We start from the raw sequence: 26,156 nt of genomic DNA, 5'->3' as shown, positions 1-26,156 counted from the left end.
TTCTCCCCATTGCTGTTGAATTTTTGAATTTCTCTGTGTCTTCATGGATTACTTAAAGGAAAATTAGAAGGCCTCTCAAGGAGTTCCAGTTTACCAGTATTTTAACTAAGAAGTTGTCTTTTTTATAATTTTATAAGAAGACAGAATTTCCCAGAAAAATGAACTGAAATAAGATTTCACTTTCTAATTAACCCCTCCATGGGAAGGGGAACAAGGGATTGCTGATGGCAAATTAACTTTGTGTTTTACATGTTCATTTCTGAATACCGTAAACTTTCTCTAATTGTCTCATATTAAAAATAAAATCCATTTTGATGGAGTTGGTTTTTAAGTTATTACAGATTGATTCACTAAGTGTGCAAATCAGTTTGAATGAGCTTCCTGCAAGCCAATAAACAGGATGTTCTCAGGACTTAAAGTAGGGTAAAAGGCTTATAAAATATTTGATTAAATGGCTCCCTAAACATATTATTGCAGATATATGTTCCCCAGAGAAGACCTAATAGAAAGAATATGAAAAAACCATTGGACCCCATTCTCTGTAGATGTAAAACAATAAAAAGCAAACTGAGTCATTTATCAAACTGCAAATTTTTTATATCAAAACTATAAGAATAAGGGGCATTTGTAATCTTGGATATTATAATTATGTTGACCTGGTTATATTAAGTTACTTGAATTAAATTATATTTTAATAATATGGACACAATCATGTCTCATTGTTGCATAGTGCAGAGTAGGAAGAAAGACCCTGGAGTGGGTAGAAAAGCCTGAATGTTAGGACAGGATATACTGGCAAGTGAACATATAGACTGTGAGAAGACACGGATGAGAGGGCAGCCAGAGAAAGGTATATTAGTCAAGAACAGTTAGCAGATTTTTTTTTCAATTTATTTTGACAGATAGAGTTAGACAGTGAGAGAGAGAGACAGAGAGAAAGGTCTTCCTTCCGTTGGTTCACAACCCAAATGGCCGCTACAGCTGGAGCTATGCCAATCCGAAGCCAGGAGCCAGGTGCTTCTCCTGGTCTCCCATGTGGGTGCAGGGCCCAAGCACTTGGGCCATCCTCCACTGCCTTCCCGGGCCACAGCAGAGAGCTGGACTGGAGGAGGAGCAACCAGGACAGAATCCGGCACCCATATGGGATGCCGGCGCCACAGGCAGAGGATTAACCAAGTGAGCCATGGCACCGGCTCCTTATCAGAATTTTTGAAAGTAGAAAATAAGCTTGTAATTGGGAAAGTGCCACTGAGAAACAGGAAATGGATCTAGTTGTTATAAAAAGGCCAGATACATAGACAGGAAAGTCCCAGGATTCCAAATTCAAGAGAAACATTACTATTAGAGTTACCCAGGGCATTGTAGACCAAGACCAATTGCAGGAAGTGTGTGCTAGTACCTGTGGGAAAGAGTCAGGCAGAAACAAGCCAGAAACAAACTAGGGTTTTAACAAAGTAAAAGTCCGTGCCAATGGGCTACCCAAGACAGAGGGAGATACATCACAAAGATGGGGTAATGCAACTGAGGAGGCAGGGCTAACATATGTAGTATCAGACCGGTACTCGCCAGCCTGCAAGTATAACATGGGAGATCAGTGGTCAGCACAGATGGGCTTCTGGATCCACAGGTAGATGAGATTTTACACCAATATCTATAAGCAGGTATAAGTCTGGGTTTGTGAGACATGATGCTTTCACAATTTGGGCAACCCTTTTCAAGAGAAATAATGTAAAACTACAAATATAAAATTATATACAGTGAGTAGGAAGAGGGGTGGAAAAAGTTAAGACTCATAAGTCTTAAATTCCATTTGTAACAAACTAAATCTTGTCACTGAAATCTCTAAATGCTTCAATAACATTTCATAGACTTATTAATATTCTGTTGGCTGATGGTAAGGGGTATTAAAGATGAGAAGCTTAGAAAATTATTAAAAAGCAACATTTATCAAGTATATCATACAGCATTTAATTCTTAAAATGTATTACATTTATCACTTACAGTATATAACATTTATTCTTAACATGTATTATCTCATTAAATGTGTATGATATTCAGAAGAGGTAGATATAATTATTTTCTCCTTTTGCAAACTGCTGATAATAACCTGAATCATAACAGTGAGTATACAAAAGAAGGAGAAAATTATAGAATATTTACAAAATGGATTGTGGGTATGAGCTCCAAAACAGATGTTTAGGACAGTATAACAAGATTTCTAGTATGAGAGACACATTCCTACCATATGAAATGATAAAGATTACATCACAAGGAACAAACTGATGCAGAAAAGCAATGCATTTGTTTTGAATTTGAGGAATATATATCTCTATGTATCCATTTGTATGTTTATTGGCATATCTGCATCTTTAGGGGAAAATTGCTCATCTGCCTCTGAATATAAAAGTTGAAAATGGAAGGAAAGGGGTAGGAATAGAACTGCGTATTGGTGATATTGATAAAAGTTTTAATTATGGGAATGTGCAACATTTCTCAGGATGTATGTAAAGACTATTAATCCCAGAGGGAAAAGGATACTCTCGAAGATTCCCACAATATGTGGCAAACAGAAGAACTCACAAAGAAGCTAAGAATGAATTTTGTCAAAAGGATAGATAAATGCAGGCAACCAGGATGAAACCTTTTATCAACTATCCAGAATTCTAGGATTAGATTAATTTAATCATTTGGGTTACATGTAATAGAGATTTGGTAAGATGTAGACTGAGAGTGGGCCACTGCATTTGGTAATTAGAAAGCAACTGTGTGTTTTACTGCAGCATGAGGGCAAAGGATAGATTTGACAGGTTGCTAAGGGAACTACTGATGCAAGAATTGAAACTACAGATAAGAATTTACTCGTCTGAGAACTATGGAGGCCATGGGAAAGGTAAAGGCAAAGATTTCTTCAATTTTTCAAGCATGAGGATGCTTGGGAGTTAGAAAGATTCACTGTCAGAGAAGAAGGAACGGTGTTAAATGATGAAGAACCCCCAAACAGGTTATCTAGGTAGAGATAAATGGTAAACATAGCAAGTGTCTTCTGACACTGAGGGAAAGAAACGTGGAGGTTAAAGAATTGTAATCAAGAGTGTGGATTTATGCAGGAGCTGGGGCACAGGAGCAGTGGCAGAGAATATGGAACAATTTACTTGCTTGAGCTTGTTTTTCTGAACAAGTTCCAGAAAAGCTTATTTTGCAACATGTACTCAGAGATGACCAGACCCTCCCCCCCACCCCCGAACAAGGAAAGCTGCTGAGGCAGGCTTCTGAACACACAATGTATAAAGATGCATATGGCAAGCAGGGAGGATCCTCCTGTTCCCCCTTTGCTATACTCTGAATATTCTCTTAACCCTTGATATAAGAGCCCTGGCAAACTGGTTTTCTCAGTAGCAGTTTCTTTAGGAATGGGTTAAGTCACCTCCTGCAGTGCTGGTATCCTGTATGAGGGCTGATTCCAGGCCTGGCTGCTTCAGTTCTGATCCAGCTCCCTGCTAATGACCCTAGGAAGGCAACAGAGGATGGCCAAAATGGCTGGGCCCCTGCACCCACATGAGAGACCCAGAAGGAGTTCCTGGCTCCTGCTCCAGCCCCAGCCTTTGGACCATTTGGGAGAGTGAACCAGCAGATGGACGATATCTCTCTCTGTAACTCTGCCTTTAAAATAAAACAAAATTAATCTTAAAATAATAAAGCTTTCTTCTGAGTGACCCTTACTTAAGACTGAGTGAATGGACTTCCTATGTCTACTAACAGATGTGTTTCTGTAGTCTCTTTTCCTGTGTGAGAAAGGGAACACAGTCATTTACATGGTAGATGTGGGGATGGAGGAAAATGGAGTGAAAATATGTTTGTGGAAACTCATAACACTGTGGAAAGGTTATGGTGAGAGTCCATGGATAGGCAAGTATAGGATCAAGGCCTACATGAGGTCTCAAACAGAAACATTAGAAGGATTAGATGTGAAAAGCCATATAAACCAACCATCATGGTTCTTTGCACATTGTCGTCTTCACTAAACATAAAATCGACCCTATTCCACTAACATAAAAGAGTCACGAGATCACTGAGATCTATGAGGTAAGACAAGTGGTGTCCCTTTCCCATAGCAGTTTGTCATAACTGCGCATTTACAACGTACATACATGTACAATTTCCATGAAGTATATGTGTGTGTGTGTGTACATTGGTTGCATCTGCAGAAATTGACGAACCTACTTACTTCTGTGCAGAGGAACATTCTTTATAGTTTCATTTCCTTCAGATGAAAGCATTATATGTTAAATGGTAGAATGGGAAAATAATGTTTTTCCAAATGGTGGGACTTAAGTAACTATGGATTTAAGTAAATTATTAAAAAAAACAATTTTACTATCATCTACCATTAATCATAAAGGTATAACTTTCATTATGAATTCGATACAGGTAAAGGATAGACAACATTGGGGCTGGCACTGTGATGTAGTGGATAAAGCTGAAGCCTACAGTGCTGGCATCCCATAAGGGCGCCAGTTTGAATCCTGGCTGCTCCACTTCCGATCCAGCTCTCTGCTATGGCCTGTGAAAGGAGTTGAAGATGGCCCAAGTCCTTGGGCCCCAGTACCAACATGGGAGACCTGGAAGAAGCTCCTAGCTCCTGGCTTCAGATTGGCACAGCTCTGACCATTGTAGCCATTTGGGGAGTGAATCAGTGGATGGAAGACCTCTCTCTCTCTCTGCCTCTGCCTCTCTGTAAATCTACCTTTCAATTAATTAAATCTTTTTTTAAAAAAAAGAATAGACAACATTAATATAATAATAAAGATAGCAATTTTAATACATCAAAACTAACTCCTGTTGATAAGTATAGAATTTATTAAGAGTTTATAAATTTAAGACTACTTCCACCTTTCTCCTGCACTTATGCAGGAACACTGGGTTATTCCTCCACATAAATACTTGTCAGTTCTTTTTCTTTCCACCCCACCCCATAAAATAGAATATTTATTTCTGTATTAGCATACTTATTGCTCGGAATTTGCCTATTTCTTCTTTTTTTTAAGATTTATTTATTTATTTGAAAGGCAGAGTTACACAGAGAGACTGAAGCAGAGAGAGAGAGAGAGAGAGATCTTCCATCCACTGGCCAGCTCCCTTGATGGCTGCAATGGTGGAAGCTCTGCCGATCCAAATCCAGGAGCCAGGAGCTTCCTCTGGGCCTCCCACGCAGGTGTAGAAGCCCAAGGACTTGAGCCATCTTCTATTGCTTTCCTATTTTTTCCAGCAGAGAGCTGGATCAGAATTGGAGCAGCCAGAACTTGAACTGACACTCATATGGGATGCCGGCACTACAGGCAGCAGTCTTACCCACTATGCCACAGCACAGGCCCCCTATTTGTTCCAATATTGGTTTATACCACAAAATATGATTTTAAGACTTTACATCTAATATATTTATACTCGAATTTTGATGGAAGGCTATTTACTAGAGCTAATCATCTACATTATTTTCCTTTTCATAATCATGTACATTGTTGAAAAATAGGTAATACAGGTGGTAGGGTGTGCCTTTATTTGACTTATTTTCTACCTGGAGTTATGATAGTACTTTTTTTGAGGCAGTCTTATATTCTTTTTAAACTCAATTCTTTTAAATCTTTGATGAAAAGTGTGGAAACAAATGTGGGTTGGAAATATCCCTCTACAAACTCAACTGCACAGAACAACAATTGGAACATGAACATGCCAGCATCCCATATGGGCACCTGTTCAAATTCTGGCTATTCCACTTCTGAACCAGCTCCCTGCTAATGCATGCAGAAAGGCAGTGGAGGATGGCCCAAGTGCTTGGGCCCTTACACCCATGTGGGAGACCCAGAAGAAGCTCCTGGTTCCTGGCTTTGGCTTGGCCCAGCCTCAGCTATTGCAGCCATTTGGGGAGTGAACCAGCAGATGGAAGATATCTCTCTCTCTCCTTCTCTCTCTTTCCTTCTCTCTGTATCTTTGCCCTTCAAATAAATAAATAAATAAATAAATCTTTTTTAAAAATTATCATAATAAAAAATTCATTTAAAATTTTAATAGTACATCCCCAAACTGGAGTTAATAAAGAATAAAAAAGACAACAACTTAAGATGATAACGATGTTGAGGATGACTGTTGGTAAGCCAAATATGGCCTCACAGATGTTTTGGGTAGCTCAGGATTTTAGTTATGTTACTTATCTTATTTTTGAGAGGCAGAGAAACAAAGAGAGAGAGAGAGAGAGAACAAGTGAGCTGTCAACTGCTAGTTCATTCCCCAATTGGCTCCAGGGGTGGGAGGTAGGAATGCAATTTAGATCTCCCACATGGGTGGCAGGAACCCAATTACTTGAGGCATCACCACTGCCTCCCAGGGTCAACTTTAGCAGGAAGATGGAATCAGGAGACTAAGGTGGAAACAGAACCCAGGCACTCTGAAGTGGGACATGGGTATCTTAAACTCTGTACCTAAAGCTTGCTCTGGGATTTTGTTTTTGTTTTTATTGTTTTTAATCTGAATATTTAGACATGGCGTCAAGCCCTCCAGTTCACCATAGGGGTTCATTATCCTTTATTGTCTTAAAGCAGACATATCTAACTCTTAAATGTTTGTTACTTGCTTGGCCAATGGGTCATTGCATCTAAAGTGATCCATCCATCCTGAGAAGGTAAAGTAAATTTATTATTCTGTAATTTATAACTTGTAACTGCCCTTTCAGGCTTAGAAGACTTAGAGATATTTTATAGTTCGCACAAATCCATAGGAGAACACATGGAAATTTAAGAAAACCAAATTCAACAAAAACATAAGTTGGCATCCCTAACACTGGAGTTATAATACATTGTAGAAATAGCTCTAGTGAAGAAATTACATTCTTATTATTATTCAAAAGCCTGAAAGAAACTGAAAAGTAAAAATACTTCTGAATAGTTAAGACTACTTATTCACACTGTTTACATCTTACTACTTTCATTTTATAAGTGTATTAATATTCATATAATCTTCCTTATGCTTTCTTGATCACAACAACAGAATAAAGGGGCACCAGGAGACCAGTACTAAGTACTCAACTAATAAAGATCCTGGTCCAGATCAGAGATAAATTATCACAAATGCCACGTTGTTTTCCACTGATATGCGCTTGCTATTAACATGCCTGGACACAGATACTTCGATACACACATTTTTGATTACCTGGTTTCGTTGTAGGCTTGATTCTTTCAGATTGAGTCAGTTTAGTTGGAGGTTCTAGACTTTGAGGGATGTAGATTTTCTTGGGAATATTAAAATGTTCTGGAAGGCTCACTTCAGTTGTATATAAAACAGACTTAGGCTTCTTCAACTTTGAAATATTAAACAGCACAAGAGACTGTAAATGAGCAGTAAAATTGAAATGTAAATTTCTTAATTTTACATCCAAAACACAAAAGATATCATTATACATTTAGACCAAACATTCGGGAAAACAATTTCACCAAGGGATTGAATTTGTTTATTTCTTTAGAGACCTTATTACACACTTGGTGAAAGACAGAACCAAAACATTTCAAAGAACCAATATAGCGAGAAAGGCTCAGTGGTCCCTGATCTAATGCTTTCACTATGGGAGAATTAATTGCCTTGGGGGGAAACCATTCCTTTGGTAAACAGCATTGAGAACGTGCTCTCTTTGAGTTGAAATCTGAACTCCCTCACATCTACCAATCAGATACAGTTATTTGCCGTGGAATCTGAGCCCTCCTTTTACTCAAGAAAATTTTGTGAATGTATAAAAGCAGCTAAGTCCTACCCCACCACAAACATATAAAAATCTTTCTTATCTAAGGTTGACATTTTTAGTTCCTTCAACCATTAATCATATAATAATGTGGGTTACAACTGATGCTATTCATAAACAAATCTAGACACAATACTGTCCTTCCTAAAACAAGACAGGGAAAATAAACACAATTTTCCAAGTGTAATTGAAGTAATTCATAAGCGACATTTGTTTTGTTAAGCACATTTCAAATTCAATTAAATGATTACAAGACACATATCATGCATTAGATGCCAAGGAGTAGACAAAAATACGTAAGATTTTCAGGTTTTAGGAACTCATAATCTGATGGGATAAAGAAGAAAACATAAAACTAAATCTAGGAGGCAACACTGTTGTGTAGAGGGTAAAGCTGTTGCTTGCAATGCTGGGCGCCATTTCAAGTCCCGGATGCTCTACTTTTGATCCAGCTCCCTGCTAATGCACCTGGAAAGGCAATGGAGGATGGTCCAAGTGCTTGGGCCCCTACACCCATGTGGGAGACCCAGAAGAATCTCCTGGTTTCTGGCTTTGGATCAGCCCAGCTCTGGCCGTTGCAGCCATTTGGGGAGTGAACCAATGGATGAAAGACCTCTCTCCCTCTCTCTGCTTCTGCCTCTCTGTAACTCTAACTTTAAAATAAATAAATCTTTTAAAAAAAGCCCTAAATCTTATACAAAACATAGTTTATTAAATGCAATAGTAAATACAAGAAATGTGCTGGATTCCAGGGAGAAAGCTAAAGGAAGAGGAAGAAAAATAGAACCTATATATAATGGCAAGCATGTCTGTGGATAAAATCACCTCCGTCAATAATTTTTTTATTTAAACAATCTGCTTGCAAGAGATAATAATGTAGAAAAAGTAATTCAAAAGGAAAAAGAGGGAGAAAGAACTATGGAGAACCATGATAGGCTTAAGATTTGAAATAGCCACTCATTAAAATTTTTATTGTAATAAGATACTGAAAGCTGAAGATAAACTTTCCTATATTCATTGTTTTATAAAAATATGCATTTCAATTTAAGCATAAGAGAATTATCAGTTTCTTAGAGGCACAATATGAATGGGTAAGTAAAAGGGCATCAAAGCTTCAGGAATTAACACTTGTGAGACAATCACAACTTAGAATCCAGGTCATCCTTAAAATATCATCAGTTAAGGACCAGTGCTGTGGTGTAGCAGGTTAAAGCCCTGGAATGCCAGCATCCCATTTGGGCACCGATTGGAGTGCAGACTGTTCTACTACTGATCCAGTTACCTGCTGATGCGCCTGGGAAAGCACTGGAGGGTGGTCCAAATGCTTAGGCTCCTGCACCCACATGGGAGACCTGGAAGAAGCTCCTGGCTCCTGGCTTCGGATTGACCCAGTCTGGCCATTGAGGCCAATTTGGGAGTGAACCAGTGGATGGAAGATCTCTCTCTCTCTCTCTGCCTCTGCCTCTCTCTGTAACTCTTTCAAATAAATAAATAAATTCTTTAACAATAATAATAAAATAATATCAATTAGTTATTAGAAATCCGTGATTAGGCTGTATTGAATCTAATAGTTTAACAAATGAAAACACAATAAATCACTTACACAATGTCAAGTATTTTATTGTAAAATGTACAAATAAGGTAAACCTTAAACAACAAGGAAAAATTTATAAAAATGTGTGGTAAGTAGCTAAATCCAAATTCTACTGATAGCTTTTTAGCAGAGATCTGAAGTAATTGTCAGTGACAACCCTCAGATGTCTAGAGGAAAAAGTAGAAAACCCTAGGGAGCATGAGCGGAGTGTTTGAAGAATAGCAAGGAGTCTGTGCTGAGGGAGAGGCACGAGTGAATGTGGTCCAGTAGAAGAGCTGAGATGTGCAGAGGGGGCAGACTAACCAGGGAGGTCGTGTAGACTGTCCTAATGATACTGGTCTTTATCTGACATAGGCTGCAAATCCAGTAGAGAAATCTGCCCAGAGGAACAATATGACCAGGTTTACATGTACCTTATGCCAACCATAAAAAAAGATCATAACTTATTTTAAGCTATAATAATAGTCTATAGTAATAGCAGTGATAATAATAGGCATCACAATATCATGTATAAAGAAAACAAATAATGTGTATCAGGTAGTAGGGTAAATAGTTTATGTAATTATCTCAGTTTTCATATATGACTTGTATCTTCAAATTAAAAATATAAAAACTGAGGCTTGAGATTTAAAAGTTAGCCAAAGCATTCTAATGTACAACCAGAATTGACAACTGCTATGTTTATGACTCCACTGTAATGCCTGTAATTACATAATAGAATGTTTTGCTTCATATTTAGTATTTAATGAGGTTACAAAGACAGAGTAAAGCAGAGAGAGAGAGAGAGAGGAAGCTTCTGAGCTGTCTTTCTGGAAAAAACAATATACATCCTTTATTTATGTAAAAATGCTGTTAGGATTAATTAACAACTGTTAATCATAAATTGGTAAAGAGAGAGTAATTTAAGTGCATCATCAGTCCTTCATTCCTACCTCAACCTTGGTCAGCCCCAGGAGCGCGATGGCCACTCGAACGCTACTGCTCTCCAGAGTGCCTGTGAGCAGCCTTCGCTCATACTCTATATTTGACATCTGTTGTTGTGCTGCAAAAGCCAAGGCCTTTTCCTTGGCTTCATTAGTCAGTGGCAATTTAAGGTCCATATCCAGGGTATGATGGAGTTTGCATTTTAAGTATAGCACTGGATCTGCCTTACTATGCACTAGGGGAAGCAAAAACATTCATGAATGCAAGGAACTTTTAAGCCTGAAATTTTGATGTTGTTATCCAGGACTCATGTGAGTGGTTTGAAAGATGAGACTGCAGTTATGGTCTACATTAAACACAATTAAAATAAATGAGTAATTTGTATTAGTTCTAATTCAATGATTCAAGTGTAAGTCAGGAATTCTCTAAGAAGAGTTCTCTGGTATTCTCTAAGAAGGATTCCTGTAACATGGCTCTTTCAAAGAAGCATCATCAACATGCTCAAAAATTTAGTAACCATTTTTCTCCTATCAATGATAAGGAGGAGGAGGAATAGAAATAAGTGGCAAGGGTTGCCATTTTCTTTCACTGACTTTACATTAAAATGCAAAAATCAAGGGTTAATTATCCAAAACCAGAAGGCAGAGTATAATTCCACATTTTGTAACAATTATAGATTGTTAGTGTAGTGATTTCCAAAGTACTTGAAAAAATTGAAATTCTTGCTGAATAAACACTTTGTATTTCAAATTATAATCTTTACCAGAAGTCTAAAAACTAAAACTTAAAAAAAGAATCACCACTGACACTTTAGATTGATAATAAAATTAAAAGAAGACCTTCTAAAATCTAATTACATACTCTGAAGATGCTTTAGTGACTATGAGGAATAGGCTCATTCTTTAACGTTATGAATGAAACAAAATATATATACTCTACCTTCTTCAGGAGAACAGTTGTAGTCAATTGGAGTTGAAGGTTTCATTGGAAGGAAACTCGAAGGCAAAGGGATCAAACCTTTTCCTTCCACAGCATATACTATTTCTCCAATCTAAAACACATGCACACAATAATAGTAAATATTAAAAGCTGATAAATATGATAAATCTTTATGATACAAAGATACCCTGCATATCACAATGCATTGCAATTTTCTACTCAACATAGGGTTTAAATATGTAGCCAAAGATGAGGCTAAAGTATAGCTATACCATAGCATAGGGGAAATTTTGCAAGCAACCAGATACAAAGATTGCTTAAGGCCTCAGGATAGCACTGACAGCAATCAATCTTTATGGATACAAATATAATTGGGAAACTTCTATCTTAAAATGTACAAACAAGCAAGCAAATTTTCCACTTCACTCCATAACTTACTATTAGTTGGTCTATAATTTATTATTATTTTAAAATGCACAAAGAAGCAAGCAATTTTCCCCTTCATTCTATAACTTAATATTTTTTCAGGGAATCTGAGTTCCCAAGAGTCTAGATCTCAAAGTGTAGGCCCTCAAAACAACCATGTGAGAGCCTTAAAATCTTTTACAACAAATAACTTGTCATGAAGTACAGAGGGCTAAATAGAGAGGCATAAGTAGAAGTAGGCACCATGCAAGGACAGTAGCATGAAATAGCTAAAGACCAGTGGAAATGGCATGATTGTTTCATTTTTTTTTTTTTTTAATTTGAAAAAGAGAGCGAGAGACAGAGAGAGCTCCCATGTATTGGTTCACTCCACAGCAACAGCTGTGGCTGGGCTAGGTGAAAGTCAGGAGCACAGAAGTCAATCTAAATTCCTTACACGCATGGGTAGGACTCAAGTAATTGAGCCATCATATATTGCCTCTCAGCATGTGCATTAGAAGGAAGCTAGAACAATTTAATTTAGGCACATTGTTATGGAATACAGGTGTCCTAACCATGCCACTAAATGTCTGACCACCACACATCTGGTTTTATTAGCTATTAAACCTCAGAAAAATTTACTTAATCTGAGTTTCATTTTTCTCTTCTGTAAAATGGGATGAACAATAACTTTAGGAAACTAGAATTTTAAGGAATAGAAGTAGGAAAAAAGGGAACCTCAAAAGATATATTTTAAAAGATACATACAATCACAGTAGAAGAACCTTATTTAGATGCTGATATAAACAAACTTGAAATGACAGAAAAACATACAAATATGAGACAGGATAATATGAACACTTCCTGGATGTTTGATAATATTAAGGAAAAATTTACAATTTCTAGTAGTAATAGTGTCATTGTCATGTCAGAAAAGGGAATCATTGCTGTAGAGATACCTGCTGAATTTTTATGAATAAAATTATGTTCTGATTGGCATTTACTTCTGTTATTTCCTTTTCTTAGTTCTCTAAAAATTTGCTCTTCTTTATTGAACTAGATTTCTAAGTCACCTCTACACAGTAAAGGAAACAACTGATAGAGCAAAGAGATAACAATGGGTGGATGGATATTAGAAACATGATGTAGATATACAATGGAATACTACCAGCCTGAGAGGAAATGATATTTGTGTCCACCATAGCATCACATATGTTGGGAAGATATCTGAACTCTCTTGTTTATTGCCACACTATGCAATAAACTATTCTACTCATGTGGAATCTCAAAAAGTTGATCTCATAGAAGTAGACAGTGGAATAGTTATTATGAGAAGATGTGAGATGTGGAGGGCCGGAGGGAGAGGCAGACAGAATATGGTTGAGAAAAGATAACAAAATAACAGTTACAATGGAAGAATAATTTCTAGTGTTATATAGCACAGTTCTATAGCACAATGACTACAATTAATAATAATGTATTATATATTTCAAAACTCTCATAGCTAGAAGAGAAGATTTTGATTGCTTCCATTACAAAGAGAAATGTTTGAGGTGATGGATAAGTTATTATCTTAATTTGATCGTTACATAATATGTAAACATTGAAATGTTATATCATACCACATAAATATGTGTAGTAATTACATACCAATTAAAATAAATGAAATTATAGAAAATTTTGATCCTTCTACCAATATTCATCTGTACAGTTCTTTCCTTTTCCTTCACTCAATATCATCATCTCTTCTCTCACTATTGTTTCTCACATTTTCTTGTGTGTGTGAGTTTCTACTGGGCTAATAATTGAATTGTCATCCATGGCAATACTCACTAGGAATTACAGAGTGAAAAAAAGAGTACAGTACAGAATGGTGGTATAAAATATGGCAAGAGTCTACTAGTCAATTTCCCTGCCTCCAATTTTTGCCTCCAGTGTTTAAACTTACTCTGTGGGCACCAGAGACGTTTTCTGAAACAAACATGAAATTAGATCCTGCCTATGCTTCCACTGACTTCCTGATTTCATTCATTATAATAACAGCAACAACACTGCATAATTGAACTTAAAATAATACACTGCCTTCTTCAACATCAATCTTATTTATCCATTCAGTTCATTTTCTGTCACTTCCAACAAACCATTTGCAGAACCAACAGTCCATGTATCGATGGAATTTCACGTTCAGTTGTTTAGTTTCATGTTATTAGAATCTACCCCAGAACACATTTCTTTCCCTGCCCATACAAAGTTTCTATGTGAACTGGGCCAGACCTTTGCAAGTTTTTCTTCTCCACTGGACTATGATTCCATTTAGTGCAAGGATCATGCCCCTTTCTGTGAGTTTGCTTTCTCCATGCCTAGAAAATTTACTTTATACCATTGGTGAATTCAACTATTTGGAAGACTGAACAGAGTAATAAATAACAGAATAAAATGAAATTGTTAAAATCCAGTTTCAGTGTGGCAAATGTTAAAAATTTGCAATATTCATAATATTCTTCAGCTTCTTTCAAGAAAGACAGGTTCCATGAAAATAACATGAATTTTGGAATGTAGTAATTACTCTTCCTTAATTTGCTATATGTACTTGAGGTGGTATTTCCTGGAGATAAAATGTTGGCATGCCAGGCATGTGGAATCTTCATAGACTAACTGGTAGTACCAATGATAATAAACTCAGAGAGGACCCCCAAGAATAAATAACTAACAACTAAGTAAAAATTCTCATTTTCAGATTTTCTTCTGATATTTTTTCTTTTTTAAAATTTTTTATTTTATAATTTTTAAACATTTTGCCACAATTCACTTCAAATATAGACATTATATTCATACACATATATATAATATTTTTCTTGAAAACAGTGACATTAATTATCACAGACTGAGGAATTCATGAGAATAATTTCATCATGAAAGATTATATTGTTAGTTACATAGTGTGATTCAGTGAAGCAATATTTGTAACTAAATACCAAATGATATGACATATACACAGTTATTATTCTGTATATATTAGCTTCCACAAATAGGAAGAAATGTGTGAAATTTGTCTTTCTGGGCTCAGATTATTTTACTTAGCTTAATGAACTCCAGTTACAAACATTTTGTTGCAAATGTCAAGATCTCATTGTGTTTATGATTAAGTAGTATTCCATTGTGTATATATACCATCAATTTATGAGGAATTGCCATATTGTTTTCCAAAGTGATTATACCATTTTTCATTCCTACCAAGAGTGTATTAGGATATCTTTTTCACCATATCCTCAACAGCATTTAATTTTTTGATTTTTGGATAATAGCCATCCTAACTGGAGTTAGGAGATAACCTAATTGTGGTCTTTATTTGCTGGAGATCCTCAGCATTTTTTTCATGTGTCTGTTGGTCATTTGTATTCTGTCCTTGGAAAAATGCTTGTTCAAGTCCTTTACCCATTTCTTAACTGGATTGTTTGTTTTGTTATTGTTGAGTTTCTTGAGCTCCTTATATATTCTGGGTATTAATCCTTTATTGGATTCATAGTTTACAAATATTTTCTTGCATTGCATTCTGTTGGCTGTCTCTTCACATTGTTTCCTTTTCTGTGCAGAAGCTTCTTATCTTGATGTAATTCCATGTGTTTATTTTTTATTTTATTTTCTGTGCTTCTGGGTCTTATCCAAGAAGTCTTCGAGTGTTTCTTGTTTTCTTGTAGTAATTTGATAGCTTTCACTCTTAAGTTTGATTTTTGCTGCACTGTGAGTTGATTTTTGTATAGGGTGTAAGGTAGTGGCCTTGTTTCAAATTTCTACATGTGGAAACTCAGTTTTTCTGACACCATTTGTTGTGGAGACTTTCCTTTCTCCAGAGAGTGATTTTAGCTAGTTTGTCATAGTTGGTTGTAGATCCTAGGGTTAAAATTGCTCTGATTTCTGTTCTGTCCCGTTGTTGTACCTGTCTATATTTTGTGCCAGTATCAAGCTATTTTGATTGTGATAGCTATATAGCATGTGTTGAAATCTGGTGTTGTGATGCCTCCAGCTTTGTTTTTATTGTTTAAGATTGCTTTGGCTATTTGGGATCTTTTGTGTTTCTATATGAATTTTAGGATTGTTTTTTCTGGGTCTGTGAAGAATACCCCTGGAATTCTGATTAGAATCACATTGACTCCAGAAATTGCTTTGGATAATATGGACATTTTTTTAAAAGATTTATTTATTTGTTTGAAAGTCAGAGTTACAGAGAGAGAGGAGAGGCAGAGAGAGAGAAAGAAAGAGAGGTCTTCCATCCGATGATATGGGCATTTTGATGACAGTAATTCTTCCAATCCATGAGCATGGAAGATTTTCTCATTTTTTTGTGTCTTCTATTTCTTTCATTAATATTTTATAATTTCCTTGTAGAGATTTTTCACATCCTTGGTTAAGTATATCCCAAGGCATTTAGTTTTTTTTATAGTTATTGTGAATGGCACTGATATTATAAGTTATTATTCAGAACATTGTTGGTATATAACAATGTTATTGATTTTGGTGTGTTGACTTTATATCTTGGAAATTTACCAAATTCTCTTACAAGTTCTAATAATCTCTTAGTTGTGGCTTCTATTCTCCTATATAAACAATCATGTCATCTGAAAACAGGGATAATTTGAATTCCTCCTTCTCAACTTGTATCTCTTTGATTTATTTTTCTTGTAATGGTTCTGGCTGATACTTCAAGAAATATATAGAATAATAGTGGTGGGAGTGGTAATCCTTGTCTGGTTCTGGATCTTAGTGAAAATGCTTCCTACTCTTCCCCATTCAACATGATGCTGTAAGTTTGTCATATATTGCCTTTTTCATATATTATGTTGAGGTAGGATCCTTCTACATATGATTTTTAAAAAGTTTTCATCATGAGGTGATGCTGTAACGTATCAAATGCTTTCTCTTAATCTACTGATATAATCAAATGATTTATATCCTTGAAAAAAATGAAGACACAACGTATCAAAACTTATGGGATAAGCAAATACAGTGTTAAGAGGAAAGTTTATAGCAATAAGTGCCTACATCAAAAATTGGAAAGGCATCAAATAAATAACATAACAATGCATCTGAAGGACCTAGAAAAACAAGAACAAACCAAATTCAGATTATTTGAAGGAAAAGAATAATAAAAATTAGAGAAGAAATAAACAAAATAGAAATGTAAAAGAAACTATACAGAAGATCAGGGAAATGAAGAGCTTTTTTTCTTTTTGAAAACATTAACGGGGCCAGCACTGTGGCGTAGTGGGTAAAGCCACTGCCTGCAGTACTGGCTCCCATATGGGCACTGGGTCGAGTCCCGGCTGCTCCACTTCTGATCCAGCTCCCTAATAATTCACCTGGGAAACAGTGGGAGATGTCCCAAGTGCTTGAGCCCCTGCACCTACATGGGAGACCCAGAAGAAGTTCTTGATACCTGGCTTCGGATCAGCCCATCTCCAGCTATTGTGGACATTTGGGTAATGAACTAGCAGATAGAAGATCTCTCTCTCTCTCTCTCTCTCTCTCACACACACACACACACATACACACACCAACTGTTCATTTCAAATAGATAAATCTTGTTTTTAGAAAAGAAAACAAACAAAATAGATAAACCACTGGAATAACTAAGCAAAAAAGGAAGTGGAAGAAGACCCAAATCAATAAAATCAGAGATGAAAAAGGAGATGTTACATTGGAGACTGCAGGAATTAAAAAGAATCATTAGGAATTATTACAAACAGCTATATGCCAATAAATAAGAAAATCTTGGGGCTAGTTTTGTGGTATAGCAGGCAAAGCCACTGCCTGCAACACAAGCATCCCATATGGGCGCTGGTTCGAGTCCCAGTTGCTCCACTTCCAATCCAGTTCCCTGCTCCTGCATCCAGTCATTGCAGCCATTTAGGGAGTGAATCAGTAGGTAGATGATCTCTCTCTCCTTCCCTCTCTCTGTACCTTGCTGTTCAAATAAATAAATCTTTTTTAAAAAAGATTGATTTATTAATGTGAAAGGCAGAGTTACAGAGAGGCAGAGGCAGAGGCAGAGGCAGAGAGAGAGAGAGAGAGAGAGAGAGGTCTTCCATTTGCTGGCTCACTCCCCAGATGGCTGCAATGACCAGAGCTGTGCTGATCTGAAGCCAGGAGCCAGGAGCATCTTCCAGGTGTCCCACATAGGTGCAGGGGCCCAAGGACTTGGGCCATCTTCTACTGCTTTCCCAGGCCACAGCAGAGAGCTGGATTGGAAGTGGAGCAGCCAGGACTTGAACTTGCACCCATATGGGATGCCAGCACCATAGGCGGCGACCTTACCTGCTACACCGCAGTGCTAGTCCCTGGCCCCTCTAAGTATTTATAGGCCAGATGGTAGGCATTTCCTCTTTCTTACACTTGCCCAGGAAATCGGGAGTGTTGCCTGTATAGTGTAGTTATGTTTGTCCCCCAAAAAAGAAGTTGTGACAAACTGAATAGAAAAAATCCAATGTCAAATGAAACATGGCTTACCATTAATAATCATGAGGAATAAAAAGAAACTAGTATGAATATAGTATGAGGAACAGACAAGGGGCTCATTTATACAAATATATGGGAGATGGCCAGAGTGACAACCAATACTTTTAAATGATTGGAATGGAGTAGCTATACACTAAATTGTTGTAGACCACAAATTAACAAGAAGGCCTTGCAGGGTCTTCTACTTGAGAGTGAGCACACTTGCCTTGTTGATTTTTAGTTTGACATAGCAAGGTAGAAGCTCACTTTGGTATGTGGAGGCCTGGTGTCGGTCTGAACCATTTGCATGAGTTGCTCAGAGATGCTGAGTCCCATCTAGGTTTCAAGTTTGCAATTCCTGGACTATCTTTTCAATTATTTCTTACCAAGGTTTATAGACAGAAAATTGCCAAGTAAAAATATATCAGAGGGAAGGGGAGGCACTGGGTCAGGTCCACAAAAAAAGCTCAAGATTTGGCGGTGGAGGGCTAATTAAGCCATAACAGTTGACCACAACTGGAAACCACACTTAGCCCAGCCCACAGGGCATGATCCCTGTTTGATCCCCCCCATACAGATGAGCTCAACCATGCAGGGTGGTGTCCTACTTTGGAACTAAGGACTAGACAAAGAAGATGTTCGAATGATGGGCAACACAATGAAGACAGAACTCAGGGTTGTGTCAACATAATTCTGTGTGCTTTGTAGTGTTTGTGGGTTTGTACGGGGGTCTGCTAACCTCTCCTCCCAGAAGATGCATGCTCAGTGGCTCGGTCCTTATTCTGCTTCAGGGTACTCCATTTAATCTGTCTCATTTCACAATAGAACATAGATTTTTTTTTCCTTTGGGTTTCTGGCATTTGATAGCATGGATTTTTAGGGCTTTTATGGGTTTTCTCCCAAGGTAAAAATTTTTATGAACACTGAAGGAAGTTCTGTAGAACTATTTGTACTTTCAAATAGTTGTTACATAAATCATTTCATTTTTTATTTGAAAGCTCAAATGGAACAGCCAAAATGAAACAAATGGCTTTTCCTTGATAGCACTGCTGGTAGAAATGCTTCTGTTTTTTACACAGAAAGCTATCAAATAGAGGCCTAATTACTTTACAGCTTTCAACAAGTGGTTCTTAATGGCAAAGGAGTCATCATACATTTAGTAAGAATAGGAACTAACTAAGTGAGCTTGGATGTTTGATGATCTATTTAAGTGTGTAATTGCATTTTTCAATACAATTAGCAATATAATTGAATGCATAAATTAATGGATGTATTTCACAACATAAGTAATTGTAATTCAATGCAATACTTTAGATTGTGGAACTACTTATTAATTGGTAACAATATAATTTCAAGATTGTTGTTTTTAATATTTTCTCTGACAAGGACAAAATATGTGTAATCAAAAGTCATGTTTTAATAAATTGAGACCCCAAGGTAAGTATACTATATTTTGATTAATTTAGATTACATTTAGGTAAGCAAATACTAATAATATTCTAATAGTCTATTTCAAAGGATAAAATCAGCCTCATCACTGTGCCACTGAGAATGAACTCTACCATTTTCCATAGCTATATTACAATTTAATATGAAAAAGAATTGTGAAATATTTGTATTATTTTTCACACATTTTATATAGGGAGGAATTAGTTAAATCCTGAATTTTTTTAAATGAAATAAATGCAAGATTTAGCATTATAATAATAAGACATTTGCTCCACTGAATTGTTAACTTTAATTTAAAACTAAACACGTTATATATTTAATCAGATATATTGTCTTTCATGTGTAAATGATTCTATAGACACTAGGTAAGAGCAATACATCTTTCTGATACCATTATTGCATTGCATGTGTACTCAATATTGAGCATCCAGCCCTGGCCAATCCTTTGTGGAAGATTTGGTAAACCCTAAGCAGACAGACAACCTATCTAGCTTGTGTCTGGATCGTTGACCTCTAGAAACTGGAACAATAAGCATGTGTTGTTGTAAAACACCCATTGTGCCACATTTTGATACACCTGTATAGAAAATTAATACAGATACAGTTACAGCAAGGTTAAACAAAGTGCCGCTCTACTCTCATGGGACTTCCCTATGCAGTCATTATAAAATTTACTTGCAGCTAGTATAACTCTTCACACATTCTTTAATTGTCTAATAATTTGGGAACTGAAATTTTCTACATTTCTGTCTCCTGCTGGTTTCAAGTTGCCTTAACTTGTAACTCCATTAAAGTGGAGCCTGCGCTAAAAGCAAAGACCACAGTTCTGTTCTTACCTTTTCGTTGGTCAAGATGATGATACAGTAACGACAGTGCATATCAAAGGGAAGGAAGAAGAGCTCCAGGTTTGAACTTCCTTTCACTTCCAGGTAAATAGTACGCATCGAGCAGAAGAATTCTTTGATGAAACTGGACCTAATTGCTATCAAAACATGACAAAAAACTTGTTGACATATAATATACGAACTACCATCCGAATAAAGCAGCTATCTGAAGTTAGTAAAATTTTAGTATCAATAAAAAAACATTTGAGGGCCAATATTGTGGTGTAGGGGGTCAAGCCACTGCCTGCAATGCTGGCATTCCATATGGTGCTGGTTCAAGTCCTGGCAACTCCACTTCTGATCCAGCTCCCTGCTAATGCAACTGGGAAAGCAGCAGATGGCCCAAGTACTTGGGCCCCTAAACCCATGTGGGAGAGCTGGAAGAAATTCCTGAATCCTGCTTCAGCCTGGTCCAGCCCTGGCCTTTGAAGCCATTTGGGGAGTGAACAAGTGGATGGAAGATAGCTCTCTATATATACAACTTGCACTTCAAATAAATAAATTTTAAAAAGATGTTCAAAGTTGGCTGGCACCGCAGCTCACTTGGCTAATCCTCCGCCTGCAGCGCTGGCACCCCGGGTTCTAGTCCCGGTTGGGGCCCTGGATTCTGTCCCAGTTGCTCCTCTTCCAGTCCAGCTCTCTGCTGTGGCCTGGGAAGGCAGTGGAGGATGGCCCAAGTGTTTGGGCCTTGCACCCATATAGGAGACCAGGAGAAGCACCTGGCTCCTGGCTTCACATCAGTGCAGTGTGCTGGCTGTAGCGGCCATTTGTGGGGTGAACCAACAGAAAAAGGAAGACCTTTCTGTCTCTCTCTCTCTCTCTCTCTCTCTCACTGTCTAACTCTACCTGTCAAAAAAAAAAAAAGATGTTCAAAGCATTAGCAACAAGATGAGAAGGTGACACAGTTTTTATCTCAACTCAAATAACATGATGCATAATTATGACTATATTAATGATTCCTTAATAAAGAATTTCATAACAAAGGGAACCTCATTAATGTTTAAAATTAACCACAATCTATATAGCAAAGGAGTCACTCATGGAAATTCAATTTTTTGTGGACTATGGAATAGTTCATATTACATGTTCTAATAGAATGTTTGAACTGGCAATGAAAGACTGTTTCGTACATGCAAACATGTACATATTTTTTTGGTAGTTCTAAAACAAGGCCATAAGTTCTTGGATGTTGCCTAGAATGTGGTGATATGGTAGCCAGACTTTATGACTTGATTATAACAAATATTGTGGAATTCATTAGAGGTGAAGCAATGTGATTTCTGACACTAGATCAAAAAATAAAACACAACTTCCACTTAATTCTCTTTTTGGAATCACTTGCCTTTAGAAATAAACTGCCATCCCATAAAGAAACCTGGACCATATGGAGAGGCCCTGTATAGGCGTCCAGGTCAACAACCTCAGTTGAGGCCCCAAGCAAAAGGCAGCATTAACTATCAGACATGTGAGTGAAGAAGCCTTTGAGATGATGCAAACCTCAGTATCCCCAAACAGAGTCCAGCCACCCCAGAAGTATATGAGACATCATCATCATCAATTTTTATAGTTTTATGGTACTACCTTTGGCATGATTTGTTCTTCAGCCACAGATAATCAGGACATTTCTATTCTCATTTTTCTACCCATCATTCTATTAATCTTTCATAGTCGTATACTTATTTCATAAACAAAAGAAACCTGTATTTTACATACAGTTCTAAACTTGGTGATACTCATCACCTGAATAAGTTTAAACAGTTCAGAATCAAAAGTAGCATGAAGGCCATATATCTAAACACATTATTAGTACACTAAGTCTCAGTGGTGAAAGGAGAGATGTGGGCAGAGTTCTACTAAGGGTCATCAAGAGAAGTCAGAGAAAACAACACTTCAGCCTCTGTTCTGCCATCAATCTTCAGGACTTGCCATTCTGTTGCCCATAATCACTGCGCATTGAATGTATCATTTCATATTATGCTTTGCATATAAAAATCAGACATCAGAACAAACAAAAATTTTTGATGTACTCACAGGTTTTTAAACAATCTGGGGCATGGGAACAGCCCTTAGCAGTTTCACATTCACCGCTTTTCACTCCAGCACTGTCACAAGAAAATAGGAAAACATCAAAAATGCTCAAAATACTCAAAAACAATTCTCTGCCTTAATTAAATCTTATAGTCTTATAAATGATGGCTACATACAATATGATATGCAAATATCATAAATATATTTAAAATATCTTTTTATGTCATATCAGAGATTAAAAATTAGGAAAACACAAAAAATAAAATAATAATCATTCATATTTCTGCCATGTTTTGAAAATAATTGGAAAAAATGATTCCTTTTGATAATGACCCTAATCCAGAGACTCAAAAAGTACATGGAAGTTACATTTCTGAAAATAAATTAACAGAGCATAGCTTGAAGCAACTGCCTTCCTTGAAAAGTTCCAGGTTTTCAAGACTCCATCAAGTTTCACCCACATTGCTCTTTTAGTATTCATGATTACTCTGCACATTGAGCTGTCAATTAGTATTCACACTCATAAATACTGATTGCCTGATTTTTTTCTGAGAATAAAGAAACCCCATTTTTACTCATTTTGGCATCTACTTTTGCCTGAATTTGATGTTGTAAAAATATTGACTATTTCCAGGTTACTCTAAACATTTCCATTTTTTTTCTCCATTTGATTTTTAGGAACACTGTCTTTTCTTTCACCACATTAATGAGGTTATTTATCTGTTGCATTTACTTCTTGTAATTATCCTGTGCTTTAATTCTACTCACAGACATCCTGATTAGCAGCTTAAAGAACTTTTTAAAAAGTAATGAACATATAATTTTTTATGTAATTTGGGCATTTTATAGATACTTTAAGGCTGCTCTAGAAGACACAATAGATGGACATTTTAGCATTTATAGGGGAGAAGATAAAAAGAGTAGAAAGAATATCAAAGAATGTTTATTATTTTTCCATATTAAGCTCTATTGCCAACTGTTTGATAGTGAGGCCTGGATAAAATGCCTGAAGAAAATCCATAGATTATCTCTAAATCTCATTTTTTTTGTACTTGGAAAAACTAGTCCTTTAATCATTTTTGTCATCATGCATAGGAAAGTAGATCAATTTAGATTTCATATCATTTTTCTTTGCTTTTCTTATTTTGTGGGAAACAAGTACAAAAGTGTTTTTTGCAGAAATCAGAGTTGCCTCATCCTTCAAGGAGACTCTAATCCATAAAAAATGAATTACATATACTTTATAAAAATACAAACAAAAAATATTACAAATCTAGGAATTTGTATTACCTCTTTAATGAAATTAATGTTATTTTGATTACTAGAGACATCACAAAATGATTTAATAAAATAATTTGGCTTGGAAAAAGTTCTGTTTTATCTGATTAATATTCCTGAATCTAGAAATTCAATGCCAAACTCAACTTATTTACAAAATCCATATCATGAATATTCCAAAGACAGAAAAGAAAGCAAGTTAACTTGATTACCTTTTTATTACTATCTGCTCCTAGATCCATGCTACCATTTTCCTAGAAGTCCATAAGTTATTATTCATGCTACAGTAATCATGCTTAAGCTCTTGGTCTTAAGGAAGAAATAGCATCTAAAACATAATATAAAATGCTTTGGAATAGGCAATGGACTATTTCCTGGCAATCCAGTAGTGGGCCAGTGTCAGGGAATGGAATCTATTTTTAGGTTCAAATGGATGATACTTCCTTTAACTCTGAAGTAGTGTTGTACAACTCCTTTTAAGGTAAAATGAATAAAATGGCATTCGATTGGAATAAATACTCCTGGGAGTGATCTGACATATTATTCAAGCCTTTATCAAAAGGGTTAGAAACACCTTTATCATAAGCTTTCATGAAGTTACATATGTGACTTATTTATCCTATAGTTCCCCAGAACTAGGAAAAGTGCTTGAAGTGCCACTTAGAATTTTTTTTTGATGTCTAAATAACTCAATATCACTTGGAAAAAACTACAAAGTCATATCACTACAAGAAATATTTGATAAAGTACTCATTTCTGAGCACGGTTGTTCCATAGATCAATCTTACAGTGTGGCTGAAATCAATTTCCTTTGCTGATTCTTACCTGATAATTCTTTTGGATTTAATTACAATAAGAATTTCTTTAATGCTCTTGTTATGCTTTTGGTCATGTTTCCATAAAGTAAAATGTGTGATGAATATAAAGCTTCATAATCCATGTAGTTATGAAGGTTCTTTTTTATATGTATCTCTAGCTTATAATAGCAGTTTATATAGAAGATATTTTGGGTTTTTTAAATAGGCAATTTTAACATTTTTTTATGACAACTGAAAGATAATTTCAGCACTTTACTCCTCATTTAAGAAGAAGTAAATTATCATTTGGGGAGATATTAGATGAAGTGAATCTCATGAGGAGTATCAGTATAGGCTAGATTACACCGTAGTTACAACTCAAGTCTTAGTAGATTAGCATAAGAGTTTATGTCCTATTTTGGTAGATTTATTCATTTATTTTATGAGAGAGCGCAAACGAGAGAGAGAGAGAGAGAGAGATCTTTCATCTGCTGCTTCACACTCTGAATAGCTGCAACAGCCGGAGCTGGGCCAGGCTGAAGCCGGGAGCCAGGAATTCTATCTGTAACTCCTAGGTGGGTGGGGCAGGGGCCCAAGTACTTGGGCCAATCATCTGCTGCCTTTCCAGGTACATTTACAGGAAGCTGAATCAGAAGTGGAGAAGATGGAATTTGAACCACCACTCCAGTATCAAATGCTGGCTTCACAGGGGGCAGCTTAATCTACTGCACCACAACAAGTCATTTCTTGTCCATACTACATATACATCCTGGGTATAAAGTACACTCAAAGATCCTTGGTGAAGGAGGCTCCCCTTTTATATGTTTCTATAAAATTATGGAAAGAGAGAAAGAGACACGAATAAAGTCCTTACTGGTTCTTAACAACATACAGCACTTTTCCTCACATGCTATTGGTTGAATGAGTTATATATTCCCACATAACTTCAACATTAGTAGAGTTGCCATGAGTTTACAAAGAGGAAAATAGGAACATGTGTAAAACACCTCTAAGAAATTCAGTTGGGGGGGTGGGGGTGGGCAGCCGGCGCTGTGGCGCAGTGGGTTGAAGCCCTGGCCTGAGGTATTGGCATTTCATATGGGCGCCAGTTCGAGATCTGGCTGCTCCACTTCCAATTCAGCTCTCTGCTGTGGCCTGGGAAGGCAATGGAGGATGGCCTAGGCCCTTGGGCCCCTGCACCCACGTGGGAGAACTGGAGGAGGCTCCTGGCTCTGGATGGGCATAGCTCCAGCCCTTGTGGCCAGCTGAGCAGTGAGCCATCAGATAGAAGACCTCTCTGCCTCTCCTTCTCTCTCTGTGTAATGCTTTCAAATAAATAAATCATAAAAAAAAAAATCAGTTGGTACATGGAGATTTTTGTTAGCCTTCTGTTGTTCTCCTGTGCTATCTTGCTGATTAAATCTTGCGATCAGGCTAGAGTTTTGGTACAGCAATGCTTACTATATGGTACATTATATAAAAAAAAATCATAGAAGTATTACAGCAGACTCATTATGGTTGTGATTTAAAGTGCATGTCTAAAATTTTTCGTGTATCTGGAAATTTGTTCAAGAAAAATATTA

General features: G+C 36.6%; 1 protein-coding gene across 1 annotated transcript in view; it reads right to left on the bottom strand.

Annotated features, from left to right (window-relative positions):
* Positions 1 to 26,156, bottom strand: part of CFAP47 (cilia and flagella associated protein 47) — a 369,488-nt gene that overhangs the window by 152,845 nt on the left and 190,487 nt on the right. Inside the window, exons 41-45 of the mRNA XM_051827003.2 lie at positions 22,502 to 22,572; positions 20,423 to 20,568; positions 11,241 to 11,352; positions 10,310 to 10,536; positions 7,201 to 7,375 (exon numbers count right to left, since the gene is read on the bottom strand). Coding sequence (XP_051682963.2) covers positions 7,201 to 7,375; positions 10,310 to 10,536; positions 11,241 to 11,352; positions 20,423 to 20,568; positions 22,502 to 22,572 — 731 coding nt within the window. The remainder of the gene's footprint in view (positions 1 to 7,200; positions 7,376 to 10,309; positions 10,537 to 11,240; positions 11,353 to 20,422; positions 20,569 to 22,501; positions 22,573 to 26,156) is intronic.

Source organism: Oryctolagus cuniculus, chromosome X (assembly GCF_964237555.1).
Source record: "Oryctolagus cuniculus chromosome X, mOryCun1.1, whole genome shotgun sequence".
Lineage (NCBI taxonomy): Eukaryota > Metazoa > Chordata > Mammalia > Lagomorpha > Leporidae > Oryctolagus > Oryctolagus cuniculus.
This window is presented reverse-complemented; position numbering and strand designations above follow the sequence as displayed.